This window comes from Macrobrachium rosenbergii, chromosome 1 (assembly GCF_040412425.1).
Source record: "Macrobrachium rosenbergii isolate ZJJX-2024 chromosome 1, ASM4041242v1, whole genome shotgun sequence".
Taxonomy (NCBI): Eukaryota; Metazoa; Arthropoda; class Malacostraca; order Decapoda; family Palaemonidae; genus Macrobrachium; species Macrobrachium rosenbergii.
In genome coordinates this window covers 42,394,551-42,415,164 of record NC_089741.1, presented here as the reverse complement: position 1 = coordinate 42,415,164, position 20,614 = coordinate 42,394,551, and the positions used below count along the sequence as shown (strand labels likewise).

General features: G+C 36.7%; 1 protein-coding gene across 1 annotated transcript; it reads right to left on the bottom strand.

Moving 5' to 3' along the window:
- Nucleotides 1-5,755: 5,755 nt before the first annotated feature.
- Nucleotides 5,756-17,138, bottom strand: Pdxk (pyridoxal kinase). The gene is given in 9 exon segments (XM_067084606.1): nt 5,756-7,682; nt 10,654-10,748; nt 10,751-10,774; nt 10,974-11,122; nt 11,914-12,034; nt 12,810-12,953; nt 13,368-13,467; nt 13,735-13,834; nt 16,998-17,138. Coding segments are annotated over 8 exon segments (894 nt in total). The 5' UTR covers nt 13,816-13,834; nt 16,998-17,138; the 3' UTR covers nt 5,756-7,502.
- Nucleotides 17,139-20,614: the final 3,476 nt, after the last annotated feature.

Sequence of the window (20,614 nt, the reverse complement as noted above, 5' to 3'; positions counted from 1 at the left end):
GCTTATTGGATTTTGCTGCCTTTGTATAAATCAGGATCATTCCTTTACCCCTTTTCAGTCCTTGTTAAACCTATTGTCTTTGAGCATTTTTTTTTAAATTCTTAATTATTTATTTAGGCAACTATCCCTTGTGAAGGCTTAGATACCATGATTTTGCTACTGTATATTCAAGGTTGCCTTTTTTTCTAGTTAATTTTGGCTGTTCATAATTCATTGAGCCTTTTTGGCAAGGTGCAGAATTTAATTTGAGGTTGGCTCTTCCATATTATCCCTGCAAGAGCCTCATACCCAATACTCCTAGGCTTGGTGCAGGGAGCAAGAAATGATCAACAATCACCCTCCCATTTTCTAAGACTGGCTTTTATTGGCCATTTGGTCTCCATATCCCAACTATATTCACTGCTTGTAGACTGTCTTTTTCAGCTTATTATTTTCTTTTTTGTATCTACTGAAACACATGGCCCATCACAATTGTTGATATGGGTGTACGTACGCAACTACCATTATTTTTCTAGATAACCATGGCCTCCTTGTCTCTTTCCATGAGGTTTCTAAGTAACCATGGTCTCCTTGTATCTTTCCATGAGGTTCCTAAGTGCTTTCAGGCACACTTTACAGTTGTCTACCTCCTGTACAACAGATGGACTACTGGATTTTGTTTCAGCATAACATGGTTATATATATGCCCATATGAGACACATTATTGGTCTCTGTATGCCATATAGTCAAGTTTTACAGTACTTGTATGTAGTATATTGTACTATGTATTTTCTGGATTGTCAGTTATATATTAACTAATGAGCTCTTTTTGTGGTATGGCAATATTATTAACAGCTCAGTTAAAATTTTCCTGGTGTTTACTGCATAGAGAATGACTTTTCAAATTCATTTTCCAGTATTTCCCTTTTACAGTAATTTAATGTAACATTTTTTCCCATTATTGCAATTATGATGGTGAATTCTGCATTGAACAGGACATTTTCTTGGTGTTTACTGCATAGAGAATCACTTTTTCAACTTCATTTCCCATTTAAAGTAATTTAATTTAATATTTTTCCCACATTAGTCCAATTATGATAAAGGTGAATTCTGCATTTATCAGGACTGTTCAGTCATCAGTATTATGTTTTCATTGCCTATTCTGAATATGCAACTCTTTCAGTTCTTTTCTTGTTCCAGTGTATGATCTTGGCATTTTTTGCATAGTTCCATTTTTTTTATTTTTAGCATTAATACTAACGAGCTAAGAAGTTGTTGCAGAATTGTTTGTAAGTGAGTTTGTTCTAATCACTGCATCACCCTTTTAGATGTGTGTAATACAGCAGAGAGGAAGAAGATCGTTTGTTTGTTTGAACATTTATCTTCTGTTGATCTTGTACAATTTTGTATATTTTTTTTAGATTACATCCTGACATTTGTGAGCAGTTTTCATTATGAAGTAAGTTCTTTTATGCATTTTCACATTTTTATTATAATTTTTTAATTAGTGCATAATTATACTATCTTTACTTGTATTCTGCTTTTACTTACGCTAATAAGATTTACTGATAAATTTTTCATTACAAATGTGAGGTTTTTACAATACTTCTTTGGTAGGTTTTGTGTACTAGCAGCATCTTCAAAAACTTTATTTATTTATGTTTTGCCAGTGGTGTAATATGTTTAATTTTTTGCTGAATTTTGTGCTTTCACTGTTCCCCAGTCTACTTAACAGGTTTCCCAAACAAGACTGAAGCTGCATTTAAAAAGACAAACACATTCTCACTTGATTTTAAATTTTTTCATCTTGCAGTTAACTGCCAAAGTTAGGTGTGTTGATTGCTTTCCTCATGTGAGCTTTGCTGCCAAAGATAAAGTCTGTGATCCAGGTCATTGTCACTTAATCAGTGCTTTGCTGGCTGCAACAGGAGGGAATTCAAGGTATGTAGGTCAGAGAGTTCTACTTCTACTGTGTTTCCTCTGCTTTGGAACCGTCCCTCTCCAGGTCAGCAATGGTGATGTCTTCATCTCAGGTCTCGTTGAAAGAGCAACAGTCTTTGGATGATATCTTGGCTTGGTCTTCACTTTGCCTGCTCTTTAATACTCTGCCCATACTTTTGCTAGTACTTGCTGGTCCAGGATCTTGCTATTGACCAGCCTGTCTCATTTGCCTGGTCTTCACTTGCCAAGCTTGCTGCCAACCATACTGTTCACATTTGCTATACCCATGGTTGGCATGGTTCCTGCCACAATCGCCCCACCCCCATTTCGCCAGGGCCAGGCCCATTGCCTATCATGCCCACTCTATGCCTGCACTGTTTACTGTTATCCCAATTCGAGATAAATATACGTCATCACATATGAGCTCATCATAAGCCTTCCATACTGACTAACCTAATTGACTCTTTCTTACTGCTGTTGTTCATTGGAAGGAAAATTTTGTTTTCTTCTGGGCCTGAAGTTTTGCAATGTTTGAGGTGTATGATAGATGGAAGAGACACTGCCATTCCTCCTCCAGCACTGCTTCTCTAGATGTCAACATGCCATTTTTACAGATTGAAGATTCCCAATATGTACCTGGCCTGTTACCAACTTTGGCCTCTTCAGTCTTCCTTACAGAGGACTTATAAAGTGTGCTTCAAGGTTTTCCTAATTAGAGCTTGCACCCTCAGTTTTAGAGTATCAGTCTTGATGCCAGTAGACATCAGTACCATGGCAGTCTTCCCAACACCAGTTGCCATTCAGGAGTTCATTTCCTCTACAAAAGATATGCAGGAATCTGTGTTACATCAGGTGTTAACTTCATTTTTGTTGTTTTCTTGCATTTCTTCATTCCTTTATGAGGAAGCAATAACAGTTATTTCCACATTTTCCATCCCTTTCCCAAAGTGCTAAGCTTAATGCCAGCAAATATCAATGCTGTGGCCATCATGCAGATAAGAGACCAAGATTGAGGGGTCAGTGATCTTGAAAAGTATGCTGAATTTTACTGATCATACTTGTTCTTACCAGTTACTTCACCCTTCCAAGGAGCAATCTACTGATAGTGTGCAGTAAAAGTAATTGCCACCTTCAGCCCATTGAATGTAGCAGATGAAAACTAGGGCAGCAATCAGCTTTTACCTCGGTATGGGAGAGCTGTTCTTTGAACTCTTGTTTTTATCAGCTATAGGTCACCATCAAATGAAAGGTAATTGATTAAGCAGGATAGCAAATACAGCTCCATGTGCTTCAAGGCTGGTCTTGACTCTTGGGAAGTACCTAAGTCAAAGTTACTCTCTCCATATCTTAAACTTGATCTATTCATATTTTTGTCTCCTCTTCTTCATCTAGTGACAGGCAACTATTCACTGTCTCTAGGTGCAGAGGACTGCAGCATCTCATAAATTAAAAGTTACACTGAAGATGCCTGGTGTGATATTTTGCCTTGAACAACCCTGACTTTGTGCAAAAGTCTGTGGGGAACGGAGATTTGACTTGACCAGCCCAGAAAGAAACTTTTAATGCAGAATTCAGGAGTGACTGCAGCATAGCATAGAGGACCCCATCTCCTGGATGGTCTTTCTGTCTTTCATTACTTTACAAAGCCTCCTAAAGAACTCAAGAATACTTCTTTTCTCTCTCTCTCTCTCTCTGCTGGAGTTAAGAGGTAGCGTCAGGTCAGCGAAACTACAATTCCTGGGAAACTTGTAAATGCTAGAAGTAGTAATCAGGGGTTATTATTTGCTTGATGCAAAAACCTAAACAACCTGTAGACAGGACCTGCCCATAACTCCTTTTGCCATTCCTTTCGTATCTTCCATTACCAAAGGAGGGACAGGACTGCATACTAGTCAACCAGAGCCATCAAGCTGTTCCAACTGAAGACTAGATACTTCAGGGGTAACCTTCCATATTGTTCCTTTATACTGGACGAACACAGAAGTAACATCAAGTGTAAGTCTGTGATAAAAACCCATTTATTTCCCATTTTCTATATTTAGTATGTATTATTTTAAGTAGTTCCGTATTATAAGAATTACTTTGGATCCTAGAAAGGTATAAAATATACTAAATTTTGAATGTTCCTTGAATCTAAATTTTTTCTTCTTTTTACCTTTCTAACATCCTTATAATAAAGCATGATTTAAAAAATATATACTAATTACAGAAAATGGGTATTCATCACAGACCAAGTTAAATCAGGAAGATAGAAATAAGTAGGAATATTTTAAGAGTATGACTAAATCTCTCTTGATTAACAGAAGAATACATGGTAGCTAATTACCAGAATACTGTACTCAGCTAATTACCAGAATACTGTACTCGGGTAATTAGGGAAGGGGTTAAAGGAACAGATTCTTCTTCTTCCTCGTGTTCTGTTCTTTGCAAATATTCTCACTAGCAGAATAAGCACCCAGAGCAAATTTTGAACTTTTGGGTGGCAAAGGGGAGCACCACACTCCTAAGTTTGAGCTTCCAAGCGTGCTCCCCAACCACCATATGAGGTGTCCGAGAACAGAAGAACCTCCGGAGGGGGGAAAGTGAAGGGGCACTCCTAGGGTCAGGTTCCTGCTGTCCAGTCACCATGCTAAGTCTTGTCTCACTTCTGTTGAGAGAGAACTTGAAAAAGGGAGAATCCCTTTAAGGGAACAGGTAACAAAACTGACTTTTGAGTCTCCACTGAAATGAGACTTGGTCTGAAGGTGATAAGGCATCCCTGAGGAACAAGTTTGCCTAGGACTAGACAGGTAACCTAGAATGACCTGCCATTGACATGCTGTTTGGTAAACTTCTGACTGAAGGATAGGAAGGACTGGACAAGGTTTATTGCATGAAGTCATTCTTTCTGATAGACCTTGAACTGAGTCTTCTCTTGATGGAAAGGTTGCCCAATGCTTTGGGAACCAGAAAGATGAGCTGTAAAAAGTCTGGAATACCTCACTGCTGTCGTTGAGGATATAAGCATGCCCATGTAAAGAAGTTCCTTGGCTGGGCTTGAGATGGCAACTTGAAAGACTGGGCTTAGGAGCGCAGTCTAAAGGACCAGATGAGAGACTTGCTTAACAAGAAATTAGTGTTGTCCGCCTCCCGTGCTGGTCCTGTGGAAGACAAGATATCTCCATTCTGATTGAGAATGAATCTGTAGTAGACATGGAAAGGGTTAGCAACCAGTTGGCCCACATGTTAAGAGCAAAGGGTTTTCTGTTAGTTATGTTGCCATAGAAAAATATGTTGGCCAATTAAAAATTTTGAATACTGATTTTTAACTTGATGACCCTTGTCTGTTTGTAAAAACTCTGAAAGTTTATAAAAGGGTAATTGTGTCTGAGACAAGAATGATTGACTGTATATGGTTTGTTATTAATGGCTTTTTAACTTGTGACCCTGTCTGTTTGCATCTTCTGAGTTTAAAATATTGCATTATTAAAAATGGCTTTGTGTGATTGTTGCATTGCGTGAGAAATAGCCAAACCTACTTTCTCTTGTTTACATGATAATGGAACAAAGATCGAACCCTGCCATGGCAATGGTGATGTATCTCTGAAAACCATCTATCACTGAATACAACCTGGCAAGGTAAAGTTTGGTTATATTCTAAAGCAAGTTTTTTGACATTAGATGCCTGTGTATGAAAACTGATTTAATTTTTTCAGTAGATAAAATATCAATGTTGATTTCTGCATTCAATTTATATAAACTTCTAATAACAACCTTGCAAGGTTGACCTGCATACAACAGTTCAGCCACCTGCAAGATTCAGTTTAGATAAGATAAGGATAACAATACTCAGCACTGCAGTAACCAATCATTCTTGCATTACAACACAACAGTATGTAAGCCCAAATAATCCATTATTTTAATTCCCTATAAAAAGTTCAAAATGATTTTGTATAAACTAGGGAAAGACAGTAGATTGATAACAATACTTTAAATTAAAGACAACAGAATTTAGATGGAAACATTAAAAGCCATACATTCCAAATCAATTTTTGTTTCATAAATGTAGACTGTTCTATGTATACAAATCACTCACTCCAAAACCAGAGTTACAACCACACCGTGAATGATAAGCATACAAAAAAATCATGCTTGCTCATCGTATGAGCATATAAAACTATCTTCCATACACAAAATTTTACTAAAGAAATTGTAAACATCAGTATATAAAAAATGAGCACCAACAGAAATTAAAAGAGCATAAAATTATTTATCTGAAGAAAAAAATATTTCCTGACTAATTATTTCACCTACAATAAACAGGTCAATATATTATTAACCTATATTGATATTAAACTATGTGTAACTGCAGTTGTAAAAAGAAAATATTCCCTGATTTCCAGTTGCAAGTAATATTATACTTCAAGTCTGGTCATATTCAGTATGATATCAGTATAATCTAAGCATCAGTATGACAGCTGAACACTACTTTCATAAAATGTTAATGGAATTAGGGGATAATGTCTTGGACCTAAGATTCTTATTCCAGCTGTCAAATTATTTATGAATTATACAACAAATAACATCTAGTTATATTCTAACACTGGTAATGGAAGACACATCACTGGTGGTTTGCACAACTATTAGTCTACAAGACCACCAATGCACACTATCAGCTTACTCTATGCATCCTAGTTATGACAGTGTGGCTTTCTGCCAAATCATATTTACACTTAAAAATGACTATCACATGTTGCAACTAAACGTATATGGAATAGATGACAAAAATAACACTATACAGTAACCGAATTCATACTGTGCCATAATTTTATGTATATATGAATAAATTGCATCAGAATGATTTTCATACTAACAATTTAGCTGCATAAGGAACTTTTCAGTGTGTGTAAGAAACTGGTAAAAGTACACAGTTTAAATCATAATCCATCAAGAAATCACAGCATAAAGATTCTTTCTTTGATATTCAGCTCTTGTCTAATCTGAGTTACAACCAGTCGATAAAAACCCTACTGTTTGACATTGGTAGCCTTACTGCCAAAGGTATTCTGCATGTTCCCAAGTCATTAAAGAAAGTTTTCTTATACAGTACCACCAATGAGGATCATCAGTCACCTTTTCTTATAAATCATATCACTGGCACAGAACAGAGCAAGAATATGTAAAAATGTAACTTCAGAATGAGGAAATCCATAAAAAGTGAAAACCTAAGTAAGGTTTTTGTCAAAGATAGATCTGATCAGAATATGCTTGCTTTTAGTTATCCGTCAAAGGTCACAAACTGACATAAGACTGATAAATCATTATTGACTGCATACATTTTTCAACCTAAAGGAAAAAATAAAAGCATTAGAAAAATGTATGGTCATAAAAAGTACCCCTATGCAAAAAAATTTGCAACTATAAAAGCCTCCCAAACTGGATCAATTTACATTATTACATACTAACAGTGTCTGGCAGAATTAACTTTTGTATCAACTAGGCATTCAGATGTCAACCATCTTGATAAGTGTTTCGCTTTGGTTCTGAATAAACTGAATAGCACTCTAGGAAAATATATATCAACAAAATATAAACTATAGTTACTAGAATTTAACAGCCTTTATTTTACGCTCTGGCTTCTGTATGTCTTCAATACTCTGTATGAGCTTTAGCTCTAAGCTCTTAGGAGATAAGGAAGTACTTCCTCCTTCCTCGGCCTGTGCAAACTTCAAAGTACGGTGCAGGATAGCTTGCATTGAACCCACTGTATTTTCGATTGAAACCTGAAAATATCACCAAGTATTAATTTCAAATACCCTACTTTCTAAACACTTTATTATTAACTAGTTTGACCAGACCACTGAGATCTTACTGGGCTGGTCCTTCGAATTTATCTTCATGAATTAGTACTTGTATTTCTCATTGCCTTGCTATACAGCATGATTATTCATTGCAAGAATATGTAAAGAATTTGTTTCATAAACCTCATCAATATGTCATATATATTTGCCCATTTTTAAACTCTCAAATGTCCCCAAGACTCATCTAGCAACGCATTACCACCTGTAACCATTGATAAGCATCAACTGCCTACTTCAAAGTTTGTATTGAGCCCAATTACAAACTCTGTTTAGGATTGTTCAGCTTATTTCAGCTGTAGGCAATCGCTATTTTTCAGTATTTTAATAATTTTCCATTATTCTTAGCTAACATATCTTTTAACATTTTTCACTTTCTCTCCTAACAATAAATGATTAAAGATATCTTGTTTAAAAAACTATCCAAAAACTAGGTAGTGGTTGCTAAACACTTGGATGAAATAGACAACCATGCCTCTTCAAGATATAGCCACCCCCTTGCGAGTCTGTAACTGGGTGAGCAAGATCCTTGGACCTCAGAGAAGGCAGAAACCTAAGACATCAGCGGCAGAGGTACAGGATGACTGCATAAGGTGACCCCATCACTTGACACTAGCCAGCACCACCTGGGACATCATCTGTGATCAAGATGAGGACAGCACGACAAAGAACTAGAAAAGGGCATGTTAGGCACATGGCCACCCTTTGCTCATTTCTGCTGCTTGAACAGGACCACAGACTCAGGAGTTCTATCTTGACAACTGACTGGTTTCTCCAAGAGTTCCTGGCCATATCCCCAGGTAGAAATGGCCCATTGGCTCATTGTTGACACAAGCAGCAAAGTCGGAGGACGTCACCAAGGCCAAAAGACTGTGTCACTGCTAGGGAAGGAATCAGTTCTTAAAATTACAATAATCAAGTATCTGCTCTGAGTGTTAATGAATGAGCAGTATGGGAGGAAGAAAAATTTCTACCTCCTGTCTCTTGGAATTCAAGGACCTGAGGTCTCACACCTTTTGGATCTATTTTTTGTTTCCAAACAACATAGTCAAGGAACTCTTGGACAAATTGCTTTGTCCTCAAGGTAGCAATCTACCCCAATAGGAGGGTTCAACACCCAGGGGTATCGCCTTACCAGAGATACAGACAGCAAGTGACACCAGTGTCCAATCTAAGTAATCTTTTCCTTCTACCCCAAAAGATCAACTTCAGTGAGAAGGCAGTGGTCACCCTTCAGTCCAAAAAAGGTGAATGGCTTATAGTGAAGTCGCCTGATAAGGAGGGGAGGAGAAAAGGGAGGATAGTACTCACTAGCTGAGGGCTTGTCTCCATAGATAACTGGAGTTTCAAGCAGGAGAGAGGAGCAGATCTATAAACAAGTCCCCCCCCTTCCATTCTCATCGCAACCAGTGGGATTCCAGTAGTGCAGCAGTGACTGTGATATTCCAGGCCATCGACAGCAAGGCCAGTCTTACAAAAGTAGGTGATCAAAAAGATAAGGGGCATATTGCCTGGGTTCTACAATTCCGTTTTTAGTGCTGAAGGTAACTGGAGGATGGTAGCCAATAACCGACTTCAGCTATCTGACAAGTTTGTGTATCGAACCACCTTCAGGATGGAGATGATGGAGTTGGTGCTGTAGTCCATCAGGAAGAGTGGATTTAGTGCTAATACTTGTTTAAGCAAGGAAGGTACTTAATTTCCAAGTCCTGTGTTTAAGCCTTGCAAATCATCTTCACGTCTTATCACAGCCCTTGACACTAGTGGCAACATGGGCACATCGGAGCAGGATAAGAGCATGAGCGAGAAAGCAATGAAGTCTGAACCAAGACAATACAACCACTGCTACGTACTATACACTGTGGACCTGGACATGAAAACCTATTTTGGCCACATTCTCATAAATGTTACCTCCACTTACAAAGAGCGGGGATCTAACTGGCATCATCAGATGGACCAACGTTATCCTCACTACTGAACAACTGATGATACCAATTCTATAGAAGCACTGGATATATTAGGAACATAGCAAGAATCAATCCACTGTACAAGATTAACAACCAAAAAGAGGCACTCCTGACTACTTAGTGATGGACCAAGTATCCACAGATGGTGTTAAAAAACTTTTTGTTGTGATGGAAACTTACACTACAATGACTCAAAGCTAGTGAGAGAGGTATTATGGGAAGATTTGAAACCACATGGTCGTATTTTGCAGTTTCCAAGTTGATGATACACACTCCTCTGATAACATCAGACAAGAAAGCTCTCTTTAACAATGGGCTTCCACTGCTAGGCAGAAGTGCCTAGTGGAGATGACGTGTTGTAGATTAAAGTATGTCTGCTTTGTCATTCTGTGCTTTTATATCATATCTTATTTGTCTTGCATTTTTGTACACAATAATAATAGTCAAGTTTTCATGGCTAAATTAGTTTCTGTCCAGTAAAGCAATTTAGTGGGTGAATCTTCTGTATTTCTCTTTCCCCTCAAGTGTCTAGAAGAAATAGTTCACATTCATGAAACAATCAAAGCAGCTGTTAAATATTTTTCACCCTCACATAATAATGCAGTATAAAACATGAACACACTTTGTGAATTATGAGATAGCAAATTAGCAATGAAAAGTCTCAACGAGCTAGCATTTTCATTGCACACTGACTGTGAAGTGTTTAATACAGCAGGTGAGATAAGAGACATCTAGCAGGAAAAGCCTCTTCCTACACAAATCACCCCCACAATTGATTTATGATTATAATTAGCACTAGGTTATCTGTGCCTATTCTGGACATCCCAGCATCAGTTGCCCATGTGTACTGATCATTAATTTTCCATCAGTGAAAGAGGTTGGTTTTGCTGTATAGACGTACTGAAGCAATGAACAAAAATATGAATTACCTGAAGATCATTTTTACTATGATGCATCCATGCTAGAAGCAAAGCAGCAAATAAATCTCCCGTTCCAGTAAAGTTCACAGGAAGCCGAGGGATACAATCTGCAACTTTGTTCCTGTGCCATCTGAAAAAAAATTACAACGATCAATCAGAATCTTAGTTTAATTATAATAATTAAACTGATGCAATTCTATTTTCAAAATATCATGTTGACAAAAGTAGTATACTGCACTGCTAGTTCTATGGGTCTTAAGTACCTAAAGAAAACCATACCAAGAGTTTCACCACATTAACACCCTTAAAAAATTACACATCACACTCACTGGAAGTTGAAGAAGCCATTCCCATTAATTCCTTGTCATTTCCCAGGTCAGTGCTTGAAAATACAACTGTATTCACTCCCTGCTGGTGAAACCACTCCATGGCTTTGACAGCATCACTCTCATTTGAAATTTTTAGACCACTCAGAATCCTTTAAAATATATATGAATATATGTAAAAAAAAATAATCAATGAAATATTTGTTCTCTTACAAGAATAAACGCACCATTAAAGAATGAATCGTGAATCCAACATTCAAGCTAAATTTATCACAAGATGGATCTGAACCTACAATTTATAGATGGTATAATTACTGTTATAGCAACTGCACTCACAAGGCAAACAAGCAGTTAGTAGTCTTGCACTTTGTACCAAAGCCAAAACATAAAATTATTGATTTATTCATCTGCAAGACACATTAATACCTTTCTAAATTTAGAACACTAAAACCAAACTAGACAATTCTGCATACATGAATAGTCTGCACAAAAAAACCAAGCTTAATATGAAGAAGTCCATAAATAATCAATTTTTATACCCGATACTTGACAAAATACTAGAACTCGGTAGTTGTAAACATGTCTAATGAATATATCTTGACAGACCAGAGATAAAACAATCTTGACTCTCATATAAAAAAATACTGAAAGAGTGAAGCTTGCTAGTAGACATCTGTCACTTACTATAAAAGTCTTCTTCCAATTTAATTAGAAACACAAGTATGGTTAAAGAAGATGCCTTAAATAAGAGGAAAAAGCTTACAGTACAACGCTCATTTCAAAGTGTGCTACCACTGCATCTTCCTACATTACCAGATACCTAACGTACTCGGAAAGTGTAAACACATCTCTACCTACAATCTTTGTATCAACATCCACATGATAATCCTATTATTATTCTATACTGAAGAGACCCTGATACTTAAAGAACCAAAATACATACTCTGCTTCAAACTGATTGGGAGTAACAATATCTGCTATTGGTATTATATGTTCTCTGTACAAGGGCAGTAATTCCTCTGGTACATACATCTTCCCATTATCGCCCATAACAGGATCACAAACTGAAAGGAAACGGAAGCATTAGGTACGCAAAGAATATTTTTCTTCAGTTAGCTCACTTAACACAATAGATTAATTTGCTGCATATATAAAAGCATTTTACTTTTACAATAGACCAGGTGATGAACTATTGGCTGCACTAGGCAAAGTGGTATTTGAAGGGGAATGAGACATCACCTAGGAATTAGGATACTATATCTCATTCTCATTATCATATTCTATTCTGCATGCAATCCAAATCCATATGCCAATGACAGGTTGGGGGAAGGCAGTATCAGTAAGAGAGCTGTAATAGCTTTCAATAATGATGAACTACCTAAGAGGAATATCACTGTTTTAGGCCAAAGGCCAAGCATTGGGACCAGTGAGGTCATTCAGCGGTGAAACAGAAATTGACAGTAAAAGTTTAAAAGGTGTAACAGGAATCAATTGTTAGGAGAGGGTGGAAAGTACGATGGAAGAAAGAGAATATAAAAGGAGGTTCAGTAAAATGAACTAAAGGGGTTGCAGCTAGGGGCCAAAGGCACGCTGCAAAGAACCCTAAGTAATGCATACAGTGCCCTGCATGAGGTGTGTTGACGGCACTAACCCCCCTACGGGGAAAACTAAGTGTTAGTATGAACTACCAAAGACTTGCTCAAAAGTATCTTACCTAAATGTATCATTCACCAAATTACACAAAACAATGAACTATACATGAATTATATCTGTACATATGCACACCATATGACAACAAATATAAAAATATATATGAAGACTAAAATTTATAGACCTTACCATAGATAAGGCCAGGATTGACAGACTTCAAATGTTCCACCACACTCTTTACTTTGTGCAGGAATGATGCAGAGCCAATATATCCAGTTAACAAATGTGTGTATCTGTCAAGTTTATTCTGTTTCAGGCCCTCCACTAAATCCTCTGCAATGGCAAAAGAAAAGAAAGTAAATCAGAAAAGGCATATTAATGAGTTAACAGAGTAAAGGTTAGAATACATAAATCAATTTACCAATTAGTTTTGCCCAAACTTTAAACATTTAAAACCACAAAATTATTCCTCAGGATACTACTTTGCATCTACCATTACATTCTGAACTGAAACATAGACATCATATTTCAGATAGCCTGCCACAAACTCAGTTTCCACATAAACAAATTACAGCAAAATTTTCAACAGATGCATGACATCTATTTTCTGCAAGAACAGTTATTCCATAAAAAACAATATCACTGGTTATAGCGATACAATATACCAAGCTCAATAAATTTACTGTCATTACCAACTTAACAAATTAACTGGCTTTACAAACTTATCTCCATAAAATCTGCACTTACCTAGTTCCATATCATTAAGCACTTGCCCTCTGAAGCACTCATAACCAGTATGATTTGAAAATTGCACTGAATTTATGGTGTCAACTTCAAACCCAAGAACCTGTTAAAAAATCAAATTATGAAATTGTGAAAATCAACACTATTCTTATCTTAAAACTAGAAAGCTTTTTTTCCAGTAGAAAACATGTTTATAAAAACTGATGAAAATTGTACTTGATATCTACCAGTATTTTTAATTCATTAAATGGTTAACCTATACTAACTAAATTACTTACATGATGGTGCAATAAAAAACTGAAAACTTGTGCAGTACGTACTACAGTATATCTCTCTTATTACTAAAACTGTAATAACACTGAACACAAACCTGCAATGGAAAGCAAGCACTCTTGTTTCCAACATACCCTGACACAACATGTGACTGTATGGAAAGGACCCTCACTACCATACTTAATGTTTACAGGAACCTGAAAAAACACAAGTATATTTACAGTACATATACAAAACAACTTAGTTATTTTTGTACTTCAGTACATGTATATGACATTTCTGTTATACAAGTCTCAACTAATAAGTTATGTGGTCTGTATTAGTATGTATAGATACACTCTGAGAAAGCTGGTACATACTTAGTTTTCACCTTTACTTTCGGGTATATAAGCCCACCCTCAGCAGGACAGAGTTGGGGAACTTTCATATAAAATACAAAATTTAAAATAATTTTCATATTTCACATACACAAAACTCTTATTTCTTATGAAATATGTCCTGCTTAAGATTAAAAAAGTTGTTGTGGGTGCATTCCTCAATTACACTTTTAGGTTTGTGGTATAATTTTATGAAAATGTCCATGACTGTTTTCAGACCTAGCCTAATACTGCAGTAGATTTCTGGTGACACAAGACTCCACTATCAAACTTTTAATGCGTAAGTAAATACTTTCAAGAGTAAACATGTAAATTTTTTAATACTGTATGTCTCCCTCAGAGTAAAAATAACAACAAGAGACATGGGCCATACCCTATCAGCATGCATCCAGAAATTACAAAGGAGTGGAAAAGATATGCTCCCACGTGTAATGATGTATCAGCAATCACAAGGGCACAAACAAAAGTTTGAAAAGAATCTATATCTCAAAGGACACTTGAAACATAAATCGATTTTAAATGAAAAAAATGTATAAAAAACTTTTACAGTATGTTTTGCCAATAGTCATTATAATGAAACAGTGCAAACTTGAATTCTACAGCAAAGAACTGCAAAAACCTTGAAAAGGCACCTCTCAATCCCCATTTGCTTAAAACCTTTCACAAAAAAAGAGTGAGTGCATGCAAAGGCCTTGAATCTGAAAAAAAACTGATCATGAAAAGTAAAACTCAAAGGTTTAAAATATACATAGGCAATGAACTTTTAAAATGTAGTTGTGTATATTCCCAAAATGACTCACAATCAATTCATAATAAAGCACAAGGTCTGAAAACACGATTCCAATATATGGTGATCACACTGAATAGGACAAAAAAAAGTCTATGAGATGACTCAATTCCCACAGGCAGAAGTGTAGATATTCATGATCAACTAAATGAAACTAAACACAAAGTGGTTTACAGTGCCCTAGGTCAGGTTGTGATTTGGGATTTCACCCTTGATCAGGTAAGACCTGGCAACCTAAGCTTAGGATGCATCCCCGTAATTTACATTATGGTGCCCTAGTCAGGTTAGGTGGAGGAGTGTTTTCCCCTAGTCAGGTAGGACCTAGCACTCTAGGTTAGGTTAGTTTAAAAGAATAAGTTAGGATGCATCCCTGTAATTGGCCTTGTGATATCTGATTTATATGATGTGATGTGTTTTGTGAATGATGCTGCTTACAGACATGAACCAATTGCTTTTACAACTTATTTTGTGGTTTATGCATTTAGGCCTATATGTTGGTAGAATTCACTGTTCATGGTTTTTCCCCACCTTGAACATTTTTATATGTATGGGGTTCAGATACACAAAATGGAGTGGTCTGCATCAACAATAATAGTTAGATAGGAAAAAAATACAAGGCAAACACTTGGAAAAAGACATGGTTCATGTATGTTTCACTGGCGTATTGCTGTACATAAATTACACTAACAACTGATTTTCATCTTCATCCACAACCTCAGGCTAGAATATGTACACTACTCACAAAGGATATTACATACTGGCAAAATTGGAATTCAGACTAGTCTATACTGATTACAAGTCAGCTTAATCTACACATAATGTAATCCCAAGAGGCATGGGTCTGGCTTATGAAGACTTCGTAAAATATGTCAAGAGGTCTGCAGCCATTTTAAGTTTCAGTTTTAATTAAGATGAATTGACCTGGGGTAGGGGAGTTACCCTGGATAGGCTCACAGCTCCACACTTAGGTCAGGTATGCCAAGATGGAACAAAATAAGGTGGATTACACAGAGGCTCTATTTTCTATTCTTTTTACACATTATGCCATGTAGCACCCATCCACTTGGTTAGCAAGCCAGTATCTTCTTTAGTCTTGCAGGCAACAAGTAATGGTATCTTCCAGGTTCATTATGTGAGTGCCATGGTAATATGCACTACTTATGGTTTTTCTAACTCACAGAAGAAAAATGCTGGTGATGAAAAGATTAGCCTCTACTTTTTCCCTAAAGATCTTAAACTACATAGAAAGTGGGTGAACTTTTTCATAAGTATCAAAGTCAAAAATGCTATTGTATGTTTAGTCCATATCCTGACAACCATTTTGCAAGAAACCCCTGGTATGAATTATATACTACCCTGCAACTCCTGGAAAAATAAAAGATAACACACTAAACTAATAACTATAATTGCATAATAATGCTACTAATGAATAAGCCAGTCTTCAACATTAAATCTCTTTAGTTTGGTTTGCCTGTTACTTAGCCTACAGCATATTGATAACTGAATAAACCATACGCTTGTAAGGTTACTATCTATTAAAGAGAACATCATTCAATCAGCTTGATTCCTGAAGCAAGAAAACCATGTGCAACTGGTTAAAATTGGAAGTAGGCCTACATATTACGATTAACTGCAAAGGGGAAAATGCTAGCCAACACGAGAGCAAAATTTTATTAAAATTGCTTTCATGTGTACGAGATTGGCATATTATTTGCAGGTGGGGGGTAAGGTAGGGGAAAATGCTATTCAACCTGAGAGAAAGAAAAATTCTACAATGGGTTTTCCATGTATATAGAGGTAATATACCTACTGTCTTTTTAATGATGAGGAAAAAATATGGACAGCATTTATGACGGGAGTGTGTTAAATGTTATTTAAGCTTCAATGGCCCATTACAAACTCAAGACCTATTTCCTAAATGAATTCAATTTTGGCCTCATTTCCAATCTTGCATTTGCTAAACAACGCCCAAAAAAACTACCAGCAAGCAGAAATCTTATAAGATTATTTGTATGAGATTCATGCAATGCTAAAGTCTACGACAACCATCTTACAGAAATACCTCTTTAAAACAAGTCATCCAATATCACAACAGGTCAGTCTTGTCTGAAGCTACCCGGAGGGATGCAGTTAACGTCGTCTCGAGTCTCTAACCACGCAACCCACCAGACTTAAATAACAGAGAAAGATTATTACCAATCACGAAGTGTGTAACCTTGGTTATGATGGGCCGGTATTGCCATAAACTGGGCACGGCCTTTACGTTATCTACGGTGGCCGGGTCGCGATCCCTCAAGGAGGACCGGTGACGCAATGTTTACATCGGGCAGTGTTGCCAGTGGGTCACCCATTCTATTATCAGTGTTACCAACATGACGGCAAAGTAATTCGTTAGTGGTGTACTTCGCAAGTTCATTAGTTCAGTCGAACACATTAAAATATTCACTTTTAAAGTCATAAATAGCTTTAAGTTCTATTTGTAGATCTTTCGCAAGTGTCCGCCTTATAGGTCTCAGACTGGCAATTTGTCTCTCATTTCGATTCCCTAAACCGTGTTTGTAGTGTGTACACACTACACACACACACACCACCCACACCCACGAGAGAGAGAGAGAGAGAGAGAGAGAGAGAGAGAGAGCTATACAACGGTGTGGGGAATCGGCTGCACACATTGACAAATACGTTTGTTCCTAGTAGTATTGAGCAAAACGCTTTTTACCCGAATATTAAAATATATATAAATTAATAATCATCTGCCAGTTATGACAAAATTACATTAAGCTATAAATTCTTCATAGAGTGAAAACAAATCCCTGCATAAGAAAATCTAAACAGAAAACAGACGAAGAGAGAAAATACTTCACTCAATACAATTTATTCACAAAGACGAGAGTTAGAACCCAACGCTCTCAGTAAAGGTGGTTAGGACTACCCTACGAACAGCCAAACAGATTAAACTTGATAAGATTATATGATAGCAAGGAGAATTGGATATTGTTAGAAATTACAGTATGATGAATGGGAGTAAAATAGCCAAATAACAAGGAGAATTGGATATTATAAGAAATTGTGTTGAATTGGAGTAAAAATGTTATTTATTAGAATTAAAACAACTGAGGTCTCTATAATCAAAATGGTACTGTAAATGAAAAAAATAGCTTTATTAGAAACATTAGAAAAATTAAACACGAGTTGAATTGATACACTGAAAGATTAACCGTACAGCAGAATCTGAGCAGTGGTGAGAATTTGTCTAAAACTGACAATTGAAGGAACAGGAACAGACCTTTAAACGTGATAAAAAGCGAAGAAAGTAAAAGGTAAACCATGAAAACGACAAAGTTAGCATATGAACTGCGGCCGGACCCCTTGTTATTCACTTCTCATTAGTAGGTGGATAACGATTTTGGATTATAAATATTATTTGGTGAACTTACTGCGTAGTTAAAAGGAATGTAGGAAGTCGTCTGTCAGTCAGGGCGGACGGTACCGTTGTCAGCAACAAACTGGCCGATGGCTTCTCGGCTTGGCCGGGAGAGGCGTTTTTTATCTTTAGCGTAGTCGGGGAGTTTTACAAGTCTTTGCGGTTTCACTCTCACTACTTAAACACTAAACGTCAAAGCTACATCAGCCCATATCTCCCCAGTTTTTTTTTTTTTTCGACTGTATTCCATGCTCTCCGATTGACAACACCGATGTCATAGGACACTCTGATCCATCCTTTTACTATAACCTTTTACCACTTCTACTCTTTATCTGCACATTTCTTACCATTTCATTTATTCTTGGGCCACACACACAGACATTAGTTAACAGGTGAAAAGTTTATGATTCAAGAGAGTTCGGAGGAACCACCATGGACATTCTGTACTATTCATCACTATTTGCATATTTTTTGTTTTACTTCCTATATATTAAGGCCATTCTCTCCAGTACCTGTCCTGAATCACTTTTTTTTTTTTTTACCAACATATCGCTCTCATTCTTTCAACAGATTGTACCCTCTAAAAGCACTCTGATCCATCCTTTCATCTGCTATAACCTTGTTACCACTTATCCCACATACCTTCATACATACACCACACACACTTAACAAAATTCGTCTTTCCTGCTTCAACATTTTATCTTTCTGATGCATTCAACATCAAAACTTCACTTCCATTACGGATTTAAGTTGGCTTTCAAACACTTTTCTTCAAAATCTCTTACACAAACCCCGCTCCCTTCCTGGCTTCACATATCTTGTGAATCCAAAATATTTGTATGAATAATTTACTTCCATTCTTCTGTCATTTTTAGTAACATTCACAAATCCATTTTCCTGGTTCCATTCATCCTCACAACCTTAATCTTATTCATAATTACCCTCAAGGTTTTCCTCCTTCAATTACTAGTCTCTGCAGTTTCTCTTCGATGTGCCTAGTCAGTACTACAGTATAGCATCTAAAAACATCAGACATTCTACACTACATTCCTGATCAATTTTCTTATCCCACAACTTTTTACTTTCATTTGCTATTCTTTCTCTCAATTTCTTACACCAAACTATACATATCAAACAGCTATGGAGATATAGGGTTTACAACAAACAAATCACTCTCATCTACATATTCTACAAACGCATAGTTTCCATCATGAGAACCTTTAACTGCTCTCGCCAACTTATCTTCTGTACCATTTATCTTATCATCCTTCATGCTGCCTCTCTGTCAAGTCTATCACAAGCTTTCTCTAGGTTCCTGTATGCTTCATTCAGCTTTTTACACTGACTTTCAAACTTATATGCATTTAAAACACATTCAATCCTCACATCCTCATCCTCTTCCTCAAGTCACACTGTTCCTCCCTTATGAATACTTTTGTCACCTACCTTACTCTATCAAATCTTACTAGGCATTTCCACTACCATACTAAGTGATGTTAAGCAAATGTAACCTCCTACAAGGGAACAATGAATCCTTACATCCACTCCTTTGAAATTTTTCTCTTATCCAGACACCTTACATGCAGCCAACCAACCCAATCCACTCACCAATACACACTAAATGTCATTGCTTCCATCAATTTCAGTTCTTTACATTTTAACTACTTCATTGCTCTGCTATGTCTCTCAAGTCACTTACACGGTCATTCTCAAACTTACAACATTCAGCTCTATCCTTCAACAAGGCTTAAAAGTTGCACTCCATCAACCCATGATTGCATCCACCACAGACAGCATCTCTCCATTTGCATCTTATTCTGAGAAACCATTTACTCTATGCTCTTACCATTAACTCACAATCAACAACTTACTCTTCCAGTAGTGCTGGTTCATTTTCTCCCACTCTTTATTACTTACCTTCTTTTTTTCCTCTTCTTTCTTGACTATCTTGTCATCCTTCTTTATTCCCGTACTCTGTCTTCCCCAACTCTGCAGCAGCATCTTTTACAATCATTTGTTTTTCTTCACTAAACCTCTCATTTCCTCAGCTTCACAATGAAGGCTCCTACTGCAGTCATAACTAGTCTTACCACTAAAATGAGGTATAACCTTAATGAGGTGTAGAGGAGTTACCTAAGGAGCAACTTCTGTCTGCCATTAAGAACCTACTGAATTAGTAGCTGAAGGTGGAAATTCATTTACAGAATTCTGGATTAGTGTACAAGAACTAATGACCTGACAAGACACACTGTTAGGGAAAAGGCCTATGCTACAATATTCAATAGCAAACAGACATTATAAGACGACGACTAATCAAGAGGAAAGACAGACCTTCCACTAACATCTGTTGTAGCAGGTATGTTACATACACTGATTCATATCCTAAACT